We start from the raw sequence: 15244 nt of genomic DNA, 5'->3' as shown, positions 1-15244 counted from the left end.
AGTTTCTCGAATATTATCGATAGTTCTATCAATTGGCTGTTGTCACCAAAGATGTACAATCACTGTAGTGTGATTATACGCGCGACGCGAATTGTGTAGTACTTCCTGGAAGCAACGCAGGTACCAGCGATTACACTGGAGCCTTAGACGAGTCGTGTATATATAAAAGCCGACGCGCTTGACCCGCAGATCAGATTTTCGACGATCGCCTACTCTGCTCGCCGCTATCGTTGTGCTTGAGAGTTACTTGTTTTGCTGGGCAGACGTTCGCCCACTAAATAGTTAAATTTGTAACCTACAGTTTCGCCACTGTGTCGCTCTTCACTGCCACGTCGTGACAATGTAAATCATAATACAAAGCCAGTTCTTTCTGAACAATGAACGACGCAACCGGTGGAAGTGCTTCGTCTACAGCAGAAGCGTCGCCGCCGAGATATGCGGCCATAGCTGAGAGAGCCCTGTTCTTCAGAATCAAATTATTTGTCACAATATATCGCAAATTCAAAACACCTAAACAGCTGCGCTCAAAATTCGCATTAGGGAGCTTCGTAATCGTCGGGGAATTTCTTCACTTACTTTTGGCAATTTTTAAAAATAAAAACAAGGCCTAAATCAAAATGTTGCGCTGCTTTAAACAGTGGGCTAAAATTTAGCTTCCTCGTATGCAGCAAAATTCACTCGAACTGGTTCCACAGAATCAAAAGAAATATTTTTATGGACTTTTTTGTTTTTAGTGTGTGTGCACGTGAGCGCGCGTAACACGTATTTCAAACGGGGAAACATGAATTTGAATCGAACAGTTCCGCTCAGTAACGCCACCTTACGACTGATATCTGCGCCGCGCAGCTTGCTTACAGTTCTACCAATCTCTTTCTCTATGGTTCTACTGACAGCAAAGAAAATATTCGAATTTTGTCGGAACGTTCAGAACAGATGCCGACGTTCGCTCTGATTAGCTGTGATCAATCCAAACAACAGGCTCGGTGGCACCACGGCCGCTCAATAAAAACGCACACCTGTGCCTTTACATGCGGATCTTAAAGGCTATGCTTTTGCCGGTTTAATGCGGCGGAAGTGATTTTGAGAGTCGTGCTAGGCCTCGGGTTTTGGACCATTTCGGACGCCACACGCGAGGCTGCAAAGCGTGAAGTGAATAATGACTCATTCAAACATACTGTCGGCTGATTTGCGCCTAATTCAAAATGTAAAAAATAAAGGAAGCACGTGGCATTACCACGTCACCTAGCGACAGCAACAAAATTTACGTGTGCACGAGCACAAGGAATCCGAGATGTGGAACTTGTGGTTGACCAAACCGATAGTTTCAACAGCCTAAGTGGCCACGTGCACGCGAACAAAAGTGTTTTATTTTCTTACTTCGCAGTATTTCTTTCATTCCTTTTGGTTCGGCGAGGTACAGCCTGAAGCGTCAGGCCATGGAAGCACGATAATAAAAGACAACAAAGTTGGCTTCACGCCGCGCGCGCCGAATTCACGGTAGTACTCCTTTCTTTTTGTATCAACAGCAGCGGCATAAACACGTCAACCGAAGGTATAAATCACGGTACACTTTCATATGCGTATCCTACAGCCAGCTAAGCAGCATAATTGCTCCATTCAACACATGGAAAGGCATCGGATCAGTTCGTGACAGGCATCTTCACTGACGCATACAGCCGCTCTCACTAGCTCAAGCTCGTACAGAGCGAACCAGCAGAGAAACGGCGTTTGCGCTGCTAAGATATCCGTTCACTGTCATCACCTCCGATAGAGTTCGGACCAGAGATCATCACAGCAAAGGCTCAAATCTCCTCGTTTGTCATCATCTCGGGGTCGCTAGGCCTAACAGCACTCAACGCTTCCCCGATCAAATAAGATCAAAATAGTATCGCAAGTTATTTAAAAAAAAAGTGGGAAGGAGATGAGAGAATGGAAATGAAGTGATTGGAAACAAACCAGAATGGATGACAGGGAGAATAAAGAAACACAGAACAGGGATGGTGAAGTGAGGTGACAGCGACGAAGACGAGAATGAAATAAAATGTAGAGAAAGGGTATTCGAATAGGAGAAACTAAAGGTGCTTTGATAAAAGAACTGCGCCACAAAAGAGCGTCAAGTTTAACCATCGTGTAATAGCATAATATGTTAAATCCAACATAATTTTTTTCGTGTTGGAATATTGCACCAATTATACTTTTTTAATAAAACTTCGAATACTAATTTTAGTTACTTTGTGCATCGCCTTTTCTGCGTCACCAATGGCCTGACGTCATCGCGCCAGGAAGCACAGAGGCATCGCCCTGCTGTATATCTATATTCTGCCGTACTACGAAAGGTATGTGAAATTTTATTCGTCCTGTCGAATTTTGTGTCCAGCTTGTCCGGAAGACCGTTCCTAGATGACCGCACAGCTGATTCCCTGACAGAGTTTCTCACTCAGGTTTGTTTGCTCGCATCGGCCGCAGTTAAGCCTACAGTCTGCTAAGGCCTGCCTCGATTGTTTATGAAGATACTCAACTCGGATGATAGCGAAGTGCTCTGGAAGCCCCAGCCGAAGGCAAGGCAAGGGAGGGATGCCCATTTAACGTTGGGCCTCGGCAGCGCAGCTATCGCGTTTCTCTTTCAAGGGCAGTGTCGTTTTTTTTTTCTTCTGCGGCCCACGTCCTAGGACACATTTGTCGACTCTTCCTAATCAAAGCGATGCCAGATCGTTGACATCCATAAAAGGAATATGTTTGAGTCACGACACATATTGCTTCCCTGTAGCCAGCATGCGAGGAATGCTGCCGCTGTTAAACCCGTGTTTTGTTGTTTTTTGGAGCTGACTGTCAAGAGTCTCGGTCCGTCCGCGAAACGGGAAGGCGGGTCACGATTTTTTTCTTTGCTTCTAACTCTGTGTTCCTTTCCTCTTCCTTTGGAGGACATCTCTGCGGTTGTGGTGGGCGACCACGGTGCCGCTAAGCCGTTCGCAATTTTGGGGCGTGGATGTCGAAGCGCGGCATCGGGATGTGGGAAGGGGGTGGCGTAGGGGGGGGGGGCACCGTGTGCCGTGTTTTTCGCCTTGTTAGCCGCTCGTTCGGCGGCGTCGCGTGGAAACGCGACGCGCTGTCACCTTGAGCTCAACGGCCCGCACCTACTCCGCTGCGTCGCCATGTGCTTGGGTTTCGAGTACAGTACAACTCTCCCGCCCGATGATCAACGTCCGCGCTGAATGAGAAGCCACCGGTGGGGGTCGGTCAATGGTGCGTGGTCGGTCGATCTTGGCCGCCGTCCAACGTGCCGCCTTCTCTCGCTTCGCTGAAAAAGGTGATGGGCGTGAAATAAAAACAAAAGTGTATGCGGAGAGACGCCCACCCGTACACGCAGGCCTTGCTACATCGCTGTCGCGTACCGCTTACGCTCATGCGAGCGTTTCGAATGTTTCCTGCCCTCGCCGAATCGTGTCTATTGACAGGCGACGTCTGCCCGTGACGAAGTTACCGGCGTCGCCGTTCGTACGACGGAGCTTTGACCCCCACGTTGCGCGACAAGGTCTTGTCTTCGTACTGCCTTGCCCGGCCACGAAAACTTCCGTTGCTGTTCACATTTATTCCAGTATTTTTTTTTACCTCGTGTCTTTTGTTTAGGTGAGTTCCTGCACCACCATCTGCTCCTTTCGCAATGCGCTGTTCAAATAAGCCGTTTGCGCCCCCCTCAGCTAATTGTAGAATACACTTGTTAGGCAATTCTCGCCCTCATGTTTAAGGTATTGCGCTTGTTTATTGCTGCGAATTGTCTAGGAAATTGTCGAGTGCGGTAGGAAGTGCTTGAGTGAAGTTCCTACATAGTTTCATTTGTTTCCTCTCAATGCCTTTTGGCGTTAGAGAAGTGAGTGGAACAAGAAGGTATAAGCGATATCAATCACATAGCGATATTCTGCACAATGAAGAGTCTGATGGAAACGATGGAGGGAAGCTGGTGTTTCCATTCCAAGCTGGTTCTTGACGCGACTCAAGTGTAGTGCTGCTTTGTTGAGCACCTTGGTACATCGACTTTTAACTAATGGTTAAAAGTCGGTGAGACGAAGCGGTTAGACTTGCTTGTTGGATTGGTAACAACTTTTTGGAACATAGCTAATGTTTCGCAACAGCTGTTCAGCGTGATCTCCAGGCAGTTTTCGCTCCACGGCGATGATGTACTGTCACCTAATAGCTCCTCCGTCGACGCCGTGAGGGGTGGGGCCACCCCAGAAAATTTTTTTTTGAGATACGAGGTCATTTGTCTAGTGTCTGGGGCACGGCTGCGACAGCTGGGGCCTTGCACATGTAGTGCCTGGAAGTCTGCCAGCTACCTCTCAAGATGACAAGGAAACGAGAGGAGGCAGGAAATTTCCTCGTGCACTGCATAGCTTTATGGTTTCACACAGCTGGGAAGCATTGCAAGTCAGCCGTCCTTTTGCGTGGGAAAGTTAGCGTGTGTGCTCAGTCTTGTAAGGGGCTGTTAAACTTCATGTAAGGACAGTGAAGCAAGCAGGCTTTGCGCATCCTGCGTGGAAGTGACTGGGGTGGGGGGGGTGGGGGTTTCAAGCCTCTGGCTTTTATTTTTGAACGAGGTCGCGACTTGAAAGGTGCTGCATCGTGTTGGAGGCCTTGATGATTCTATCCACTGAGCCCTCCACCTCCCGCCTTGCTTTGTTATTGGCGTACTTGAACAAGCTTATATTTTTGGGTTTTGCTTTCCTTTGTAGATAAATTTCCGCTGTTTATGTAACCTTACACATGGACACAAGGTCAATACCTCGGTAGCGAGTACACTGGCAGAATATGTTGTAGTAAAAGCATTGCTTTACTATTGACATGTAAGGCAGCAGTCAGTTACTGTAATTTCTTAAAAAGCTTTGATATGTTCGATTATGCTGTTTTTAGTAGGCAAGGTTAGTGTCTATCGGTGAGAAAAGGCATACCGCACAAGCAGGCCTGTGCGACATCCTTTAGTGTGTTCACTGCGACATGGGCCACAGATGGGCCACAGCAGTTATTCCTCCTGCGCAGCTGTGGGGGGCCTTCCTGCACTGCATAAGTGACAGCTTTGCTAGAAATCAATGGAGAGGAGAAATTCTTGTCGCTTCTGATTTGACGCATCGTGGCATCTTCTGTCTGCAGCTTGAGAAAGTTTCCAAAGAGCACAACCCCGTGCTGACTCATCGGTGGGTCACGATGCACCAGAGGACTGTGAAAAGTGGCTCGCCGGTGTGTTGTCATGCTTAGGAATCGGGGCTTTGAAAGTGCTGCTGCAGTGAATGTGTTGACTGTGTGAACAGTACTTGCTCCAACTGTTCACACACATTGGCCTGCAGCATCAAGCTCGTGCACCAGGCCTTTGCTGCCTGATGGCCTTTACTTGTCTGAAGTCACTTGGCAGGCTTTCTCATTCATTTCGCTGTCCACAGTACCATGTCAGTCCAACACTTGCCCTTTATTTTGGAGGGGGGGGGTGCAGACACACCCACCTGCACGGGTGTATATAAGACTATCCAACATTTAAATGTGTGTAGTTGCACGCAAAAGTATGGAGAGCATGGGTGCCGTGGAAGAAGCTTTGCAACCCAGATGTGCAGCCGAACTGGCATGTGTGGGCATTCGACCAACACACTGCAGCTTCAGGCTCTATAGCTATGCCGGAAGGAAACAAAAAGTTTTCACTGCTGCTGCTGCTGAGCTTTTCACTTTTGCTCACTGTAGTACATCAGTAATGTTTACAGCAGTCTTTGGAAACGTGCAATATATCTGTTGTAAAACTTTTTGTTGCAGCCGTAGCCCTGTCTGGGTCCGCAATGAGAGAGTACAAGATTGTGGTGTTGGGAAGTGGAGGCGTTGGTAAAAGCGCCCTGGTAAGTGTCTTTCTTGATTGCAAAAGAAAGAAAACTGCATGCTGGTCATGAATGCATCCACCCGTGACAACCTGGGGATATTAATTTTTGCATCTCTTTGTTCACCCCCCACAGACGGTACAGTTTGTCCAGGGCATCTTCGTGGAAAAATATGATCCCACCATCGAAGACAGTTACAGGAAGGTTGGTACATTTGAATTTTTCTTAATTACTCGTCTAATGTACGGGACCTTAAAACACTAAAAAAAAGGAGTGCTAACCCATTATGCCTGAACATGGTCACCACAGTGGGGTTTGTGTGACCATATGTGGTCACCATGTGCTGCGGAGCTCATATTTCAGGTTATATGAATTTGAGAAATTTGCTACAGTTGCAGAATTCACATTGCCATTATATGGCAGCATAGGTCCATCTTTCGGTGATCATCCTTAATGCAGGAAAAGATAGGAAAGAAAAAGGAGAGGAAGCGATCCTTAATTGTCTAAGCTGGATTGGTTAATTCTACGTCTGGATCACTAGAAGTCTCAGGTCTTGCTTTGAGAGTGAGTCAGTGTTAGCAAGAAAGATATGAAGAAAACAAAAATGAAAGACTGGCTTGGAAGTTATACCTCCTCACGACATCACTAGGTTTTGGCATTGTCTTTTCAAGACTAGTTGATAGTTTATCAACAAGGATTGCATTACTATCTGAAGGAGCCGAAGGATGAACCTAGTGAAAGATCTGCCCGAACATGAGAAAATACTTTGACATATGTGACATTATGCTAACACGCCAATGCCGTAGTTCTGGCAGGAAGTTCTAAAAGGGAAACTGCTTTTCGCTTTGTCCACTTCTTGAGTGGTCGTACCAACGCGGTAGACTTTTCTGCTGACGGTTGCATTCATTTTGAATTTGCAGCAAGTGGAAGTGGACGGTCAGCAATGCATGCTGGAAATCTTGGATACTGCAGGCACGGTAAGTTGAACTTGGCTTTTTCTTGGGTCACAAGCTACAGCCTTAGTGTTGGTTAGAGCCATTATGAACTTGCCTTTCTTTTGAACCTCAGACATCATCAGTGTTGAAGATGTATGCGATGTAAGTACACGACAGCATTCATGTATTGCGTGTACTGGTACAGTCCAGCACTCCTGCCTAATGAGTGCCAGTTAAGCTGGCCGGCTACATTTAAAAGGTAGCCAGCCTTCGTAATGGGTGCTGTGCATGTGTTTTGCTTCCTGGAGTGGACAGCTACTGTTCCGTCTTCTCTGGACTGTTACCATGTTAAGCCCTGTTCCAATTCAGGCATCAGCAGCAAAGATGTCTTGAGAAGATGGTGTTAAAGTCTGCAACAATGCAGGGTTAGCTGCTTCTTCAGCAAGCTGATGACAAGGGATAGTGACACTGCTACAGAATTTATAAGTGCCAGGCGAGTGCTATTTAGCCAGAGTTAATTTTTAATGCTTGTTGATGTAACTGATGCATTCAGCACTAAGTCTGTGTGCTGCTTATGTTACATTAAGCTAGTCACTGCACTATCGCAGTGTGTAATCTGGTACAACATATCTTCAGGCCTATAGTGTAGCATAAAAGATAAAAATAAATCTGCAGCTTTTTCTTAGGTTGCCATGTAATTTCTGAAAAATTGTCACTGGAACCTTTCATCTTAGTTTTGCATGAAGATGTCTGCACCAGGCTTATGAACAATGTATCAGCACATTTTTTTCTCCAATATTCCCATACGCAGACAGGATTATCTTAAGTATCGAGGTAGACCAGTTTATTTTAAGAGTATATTACACAGCAGGAAGTAGTGAAATTATGCAAAACATTTGGCACGCATAAGTCTGCACATCTATTCACATGAAGGTCTATGCGTACAGTGGATGCAGTTAACAGCGAGAAATTTCACGCAAACACAATTGGCATCAGTTGCTGCAGTTGCGTTTTCTCTGCCTTTGCAGGAGCAATTCACGGCCATGCGCGACCTGTACATGAAGAATGGCCAAGGCTTTGTGCTTGTTTACTCCATCACGGCCCAATCAACCTTCAATGACCTCCAGGACCTCAGGGAGCAGATCCTCAGAGTCAAGGACATGGATGATGTGAGTGGACATGGTGCACTTGTGTATCTCAGATCTTTAGTGTGGCATTACGCGACATCATTATAATGCAGTCTAAAGTCTTTATAATGACGCTGCATCTGACACAAAAATGCCTTTGTTATATTTGATGTCCTTTATAAACATATATTTGTTACATGTTTGTCAGCAAGAAATAGATTTTAAATTTAGTTGTATCTGATAACTCATTAGGTCTGTGTTGTTGGTTGGACCGGTGTCACACAGGTACATTAAATCGCAATCCAAGCCTTTGCCCGGATTGAGTTCGACCCGAATCCATTTAATGGTGATTTTTGTATCGTTATCGAGCTTCTCAATCGCAGTGATCAGTTGTCACCTGCAGTACAATATTTAATGCATTAGGCAAACTTGTCAAGCGCTTTGTACCCTCTTGGTGATGCCTGGTGCGCTAGAGCTCCCTTGACTTGATCCAGATTGGATACAGTGTGGTAAGAAAGTGTCCATGTGACATTGGTATAAGCGATTACAGGTGGTTACCATTACAAAATAGCTTGAGGATCATTTCGATTGTTATCTGGACAACTGGACTGTGGACAACTGGAGGATCATGGACAACTGAAACGTTGGCAAGGCTGACTGGAAGCCATTCTTTCATTTCCGCTTTCGCAATTTGTGTACTGTCGCTGACCAATAATTCAGTCACGGCGAGGACCGGAATATCGGATTCACTAGCAATTGCAGTCACACCTTACGGATAAGCATTGGGAACGCATAGAGGCATGATGGTGGCCTCAACAAAGAATACAACCAACAGATGCACCAGTATCACTTGTTGCCTACCCTCTTACAATAGGCATCTTCAGCTGTTTGCTCGGCAATGCGTGTGGCGAAATGCATAGTGCCGTTGTTAGCACACTGCACACTTTTAATAGGCGATAACCTACACGCACTGCAATTCTCTGCTGCGTCTTTGAATGTAACCACTTCATGTGCACATCGCTTGCAGAAATGAAAGCAGCCCGCCATTGCGACAGGTGCGTTGCATGCATGCATAGCCAGAAGCAGTGTAGACGCTGAAAAAATTGACTTCCAGCAAACGCGTGCGTATGATACAGCAAGCATACCGCCACACTGATTAGGCGCTGCACTGCGTGCACATTGCATGGAACTGTTGCCACCACATTGCTGTAGCTGTCATAGCTTGAAGAAGCACTGCCGGTATCACTCAGTAGTAAATTGTTGTACAAATGGGCACACATGCATCGAGGACAGCTGGACTCTCCCACTGTGTTTCCTGTTAATGGCATACTGTGAGGCATCTGCAATTTCGGTCATCCTTATACACTAAATCTACGGGGCCAGTGGTGGTGCCACGAAGCAGTCCAAATAATCTGTCGGCGACTGATATTGCCATGATTTCAGCTTGGGCACTTGGTGTGAGGCCCGTGCTATCTTTGGCTACTGGACAAGTGTTCGTGCAAGATCGTTCTATCTAGATGTTACTTGCAAAATTTTGTCAACTTCGTAATTTCTTGTTTGCGTTTAATTTCGTTTGTCCACAAAGGTAGAGCCATCAACACACTTGACCTGAACAAAGGCACATTTCACAAACATACTGGCATAGAATTTTCAACCTTTTTTTCTTTTTTCGTTAAATGAAGGTCAAAGCATTCTAAATAAAATGCTTGTTTCTGCAAACCAGTTTGTTTCAGTACACAGGAGGTATGTCACAGTACATAAGGTTGCTGCAGCTGCCTCACACAAGTGCAGCCTAAACAAATGCCCACAACTCTCTCTCTCTTTTGTCTTTAGCAACACCGTCATGCCAAGGTTTATTGCTACACGACATTGGCAAAGTTTGCTCTGTGTCATGACGCAGTAATGGTGATGCCAGGTCTGGCATTTCGAGACTACTTGGGCATTAAATTAACTTATTAGATTAGTGTTTCCCAACCTTCACACTCAATAACATTGTGTGACAAGCATGTGGTAGTTTCTACATCTTTTGTGTCTGTACTCCTTTGAACATCATAGAAATGTTAGCGAAAGTCAGCTAACTTTGGCAACACTTGTTCACGGTATTGCGCATTCTACCATGTCGCAGGTGCCAATGATTCTCGTCGGAAACAAGTGCGACCTGGAGGATGAAAGGGTGGTCGGCAAGGACCAGGGAGCGAATTTGGCGCGTTCTTTCAACAATTGTGCATTCCTCGAAAGTTCAGCCAAAGCGAAGATCAATGTCAATGAGGTGCGTACAACAAAACCTCATTAATGTGTGCCTGCTTAATACATACTAACAGCTTAAAGCCTAGTTGGAACGACTTGCCAAACAAGTCTCCATAGTGCCTGATGTATTGATCGGCTGCTTAATCTGTAGTGGTTCATCGTATGCCTACCAGTTAGTGCACACCACAATAACTCTTTTTCAGAGAGGCTAGCTGTGCCATTTCAATTTTCAGCGGGGCCCACACCATGCCGTGCCCCAAAAGATATTTCACTTTGTCGGAAAGTGCAGAGACTGGTCTCCCAATGAATTCATCTTTGGCATGGCTGATGCCTATAAGAATATGAATCAGAAATGCATACATCCCTGGCATCAGTGAATTTCTTGCCCATCGATCTGCCTGTTAAAACACTTTTGGCATCCGTCTTTCCTTGCAGATTTTCTACGACCTTGTCCGGCAGATCAACCGTAAGAACCCAGAGAAGAAGCCAAACACCAAAAAGAAGTCCAAGTGTGTCCTATTGTAGAAAAGCATGTAAGTGAAGTACGTAATCTTATTTTATTTTTTTATGTGGAACTGATGCCCAGCTGGTACAAACTAAAGGTGGCAGCACGAGGGACCGTGACAGCATTCAGTTTGCACATTTTGCCTACTGGTTGGTGCGCACCATGAGCGGGTTGCTTAGAAGCTAACTGCACCAATGCACCCTGCACAGTGTGGCTTATGCCGTTCTGTTCTTATCTGTGCCTTCTGTTGCTGGCATGAGCTTTGCAAGGAAATGTTCCTGCTCAAGAGCTATGTGCATACCACAGCTTGGTGCATACATTGTCCTGAGCAGACTGGATAATAAATGTGCTATTAAACAGATTATTCATCTTATGCGCTGCCATTGAGGTGCAACACCTGTAGCACCACTGCCCGCGCTGCTTATTGTGCCAGTGTTGACACACCTGGTGTCTGCCAAGGTGCGTGTGACAGCGTTTGGTAGAGTTTCTACAACTTCAAAAGCATGTTCCAGTACTCCTTTAAAATTCATTGGTATAAGCGCTTCCAAATGCTGCTGGTCCTTGGAAACAGGTCACTTGTGCCAATGTGAATGAGTCTCAGGTTGGCATCTAGCGATTAGTGTGCGAATGCATATTCTGAACTTTCTAAAAGTGTCTCACTTGATTCAGCCTTCAAATTGAATAGTCGCTGTTTGAGAACACTAATACTTTCTTCGAATATTCTTTTGATATTTCAGAACATCAACTGTGCACAATCAAACCTAAAATTGAATCGCACCTAGGATAAATTTCAGCCCTGCAGGCATAGTATACAGACCTAGGACACGACAGCTTGCGTAGTGAAGTAGGCTCCAGAGTCCTATGTGAACCAACTGCTTGCTTCTTCACAACGTGCAACAGAATGACAGAAACCGTTACTGATGTTATACATACTAGATGTGAACAGCGCTTTGTGTTAAGAAATTGGCTGTTCATTCTAAAACCATTCTAAAAGTATTCAATACTCTACTTGCTTCTGGCACTGTTCGATTTGTTCTCAAGTATTGCTGTTTGCACACCTCTACTGGCGATTGTGAGGGTACTGGAAGATGCCAACGTAACGCTGCCTCGCTCCATTGCAGGCTGCAACCTCCTCCAGCACCAAGGCTGACAGATGTCCCAACTCCTGGTTGCAACGTGCCCGCGATATGAGGCCTTCGGACAACGGGCAGCGAGGAATCGAGGCATCCGCAACTCTTGAAGCTCGCCAAGCCCCCGTCTGCACGCACTCACTCGATTGCAGATTTTTGTTATTTCATTTTTTTTTAAAATCCCCCGCGCAGTCGTGCTCTCTGTAATGGCCTATCTGCCGTCGCACACTTACCGAACCATAACCAAAGGGGGGTACAAAAACTGTTTTCTCTTTTGTCCCTTCTGGGAACCCCCATCTCTGTGAGCACACCCTCTTTCAACATATTAGTACTACTACTACTACAACCAGTAATCTGTGGGCTTGTGATGCCGCGGACGTCTAATTGAAGCTCTCTCCCCGGGAAAAGAAAAACGATTGCCAAACTCTGCTCACGTTCACATCGTTGCTCTGTGTCTGTACATCTCTCTCAAGGCCGGCGGCGTGCTCTGAAAGTCTGCGCGGCATCGCTTTCCGTTGGCGGGTCTTCCGGTCAAATGTGCCTCTCACTTGTGTCTCATGTCGTAGCACTGTGGTCTATTTTTCAAGACCTGACCCCACCCCCATCCTTTGCCCCCTCAATCCACAACAAAGCTGGAACAGTCAACGATAAGTGTCAGGACTCTGCCGAGAACTCGCCTGTCACACGACAGCAGCCATTGTTCCGTTGCGAGTTGTCTTCCGCGGGAAGCTTTCTTGGTTTCTCCGCTGCCGGCTTCCGCAGATTTCTTGCACCTGCGTTTACACACACAGCACCACTTGCTCATGCAGAGCAGTTTTGTGTTACATCTGCCAAATGTGGCCTCATAATTTGTGTAATGCTTTTAGTATAGTTTTTTTCTTCTTTTCATGCTCTCTATACGGGCTGTGAGGCAGTGTTTATTTAGCTCATTTTCACTGGGAAAAGACAGCAGTTGTTTCATTTCTTCTCTCCCCTCGAATCCTGGCGGCATTTCGAGCATCGTGTTGCGAGATATTTGCCCAACTACTGGCAGTCAGTTGGTGGTGTATATATATATTAGGAGGAGTGATCTTAAAGCAATCCACAGAATAGTTTACGGAGAGGAGCACACGAAGTGCACGTTGCCATTTTTTTTTTTTTTTTTGTCGGCTTCTATCGAGATAGCAATGTCTTTTCCCCCTCTATTTATTAATTGAGTTCTTTGCTACACTTCTTTTTGATGTACATCATAATGGCACGCTTGGTATTGCATGTTTATTGAATGAGCCCCCCCTTTTTACACTTTCTTCCCTGAGCCAGTTGTTTTTATCAAACATTTTAACTTTCTTTTTTGTGCAGTTCTTTGCATGTTTTCTGGTCATATGCAGAGACTCTTAGGTGCAATCCTGATGAACGCTTATTTTATTTAGCCTTGCATTTCAAATCGTGCAAGGTGCCTCATGGCAAACTTTTTTTTTCCTGGCCAAATAGAGAAATTACCTGCAAATGTGAATTTGGATTGTACTTATGGTGCTACAGATTTGATTGTAGGATTGAGAAAGAGCTCCATACGTACGCAAGTATAAATAAAACTTTTTAATCAGTGATTGTGTATTGTGTATTTCTGTCTGTACCAAGTCTTGGCTTTGGATCGGGCCCTGGAACCATTCTCCAGCTTTTAAGATGCTGCAGTCATAAAGGCATTTTCAAGCATTCTCACATACCCATATTTTGTGCTTCTATACAAGCTTGTTCAGGTATACTTGTTTCAATCATGCTATGGTTGTACTACGCACTTTGATTGGTTTTGAAAGGTTTAATGCAAACCTACTTGGACGAGGACAGGCTGCTTGCATGAAAGGTGTAGAACTTGGTACAGCAGTGCTTGACTTCATTGACCAAGGCATTGATTCAGGCTAGTTGGTCTGTCATACTGGGAACCTCAATAGTGCAAGAAAGACTGACAAGCTACAACACGTGGTGCTGACTTCCGACAGCACATGGTGCTGACTTCCACGTGTGTCGTCATTTCTATGTCCTACTCTTTTTAGTGCTATTAAGGTTCCCAGTAAGACTTCAGTGATTGTTGCTGGCACAACTTTTAGTGCACATGGCTCGGAATGCATAATCGTGAGAGGTTAAAGGCCAGCTGCAATGAAATGTCACTGGCTAAATTGGCTATAAATGGTTGGCATATATTACTGAAGCGGTCTCTGCGAAGCTACAGTATGGAAATTGTATAATTTTATTGTTGGCAGGTTTCAAATAGCACCTTAGCAGATTATGCATGCACCTGGTGGTCAGTGGGTGCTGCCTAACCTGGAAGTCGTGCATCACTTCCAGCGAGCGGTAATGGCAACATCTTTTTTTTTGTCTTTTTTGTCTCAAACTCAATGCATCCACACCGCAAAGGCTGCTGTGCAACTACAGTATCTGAAACTACACTGTATTGCGCAGTGCAAAATTTTGTTGCAGTTGGCCTCCCAAGTAAACTACGGCCGGCTGAGCACTGCGTGTGCTACTACTACACTGCTGCAAGATTATGCTTGCTGACAAGGAAATAGTTTGATCTCTCATCGACTTCATTGTCTCGCTGCTCTGAAGCGTGAGAAGTTGGGCTAGCAAGGTTTACTGTTGGGTTAGTCGGTAATGCGCTGCTAGCATTGTGCCAAGTGAAAAATAGAAAAAGTATGGTAGTGGTAATTTGTTGTTTACTTCGATAAATAACTACACATAAAGGAAGGGAAGGTAAACTGCTATGACCACAGTAACTGTCTAGAGCTTGCCGATACCTGAACAGCAGGAAAGGGGGGGGGGGTAAAAACAGAGAGCCTAAAGTAAGGGACAATATTTACATATTTAAAAAAGAGTGACTAAGTCAGAAATATCCATACTTCGCTTGTGGAGTGACTTCCCCGAGAGAGTTGTCACCTGGCCTTGCACACTGGCACTGTTAGGTAGAACAGCCGGGTGGTGAGGCCCGACTGCTCGAGAAGGTGAGGTGGAGCCTCTGTCCTGTCCATTAACGTTACCATTATTAGAACCAGCTGGTTCTAATGAGCTGGGCTGATTGGTTCTGTTTGAGTTACAGAGAAATGTTTAAGTTTAACCCTGTGATGACTTTTATGGTGTGCCTTGCAAGAACTTGTTTGCACCCTTTGGGGCTTATCTTGTCCCACTACAAAAATCGCCACCTGTCTTGCCCGCATTTTTTTTCTTTTATGCTGGTACTTCCTGGTCACAAATGGCATGCTTGTGTCGTATCATTCTCGACAGGAAAGTAGTGAGCGCCGAGTTTTCAAGAAAGAAAACGCAAGCAAGGCACAGATGACTATTATTGTTGTGGGAAAAATACACACCCCAAAGGGTGCAACTGTTTTAAGTATGAAGGTACACCGCAAAGGGTCCAAACTTTTCTTATACTCGCAGACAACTTTCGGTGGCAATGAAGGGAAAGCTATGGTCGCGTGGC

The 15244-nt window shown here is 45.5% G+C and overlaps 1 protein-coding gene across 1 annotated transcript; it reads left to right on the top strand.

Annotated features, from left to right (window-relative positions):
- The first annotated feature begins 2249 nt into the window (after positions 1-2249).
- Rap1 (RAS oncogene family member Rap1) lies at positions 2250-13379 on the top strand. The gene is made up of 8 exons (XM_050174989.3): positions 2250-2336; positions 5791-5870; positions 5985-6053; positions 6770-6826; positions 7813-7953; positions 10037-10180; positions 10594-10691; positions 11785-13379. The coding sequence occupies exons 2-7, from the start codon at positions 5814-5816 to the stop codon at positions 10681-10683; spliced, it is 558 nt and encodes a 185-aa protein (XP_050030946.1). The 5' UTR covers positions 2250-2336; positions 5791-5813; the 3' UTR covers positions 10684-10691; positions 11785-13379.
- The last annotated feature ends 1865 nt before the right edge of the window (positions 13380-15244 follow it).

The sequence above is a fragment of the Dermacentor andersoni genome, chromosome 9 (assembly GCF_023375885.2).
Source record: "Dermacentor andersoni chromosome 9, qqDerAnde1_hic_scaffold, whole genome shotgun sequence".
Lineage (NCBI taxonomy): Eukaryota > Metazoa > Arthropoda > Arachnida > Ixodida > Ixodidae > Dermacentor > Dermacentor andersoni.
The sequence above is the reverse complement of the archived record's forward strand: the minus strand, read 5'-3'. Positions and strand labels throughout refer to the sequence as shown.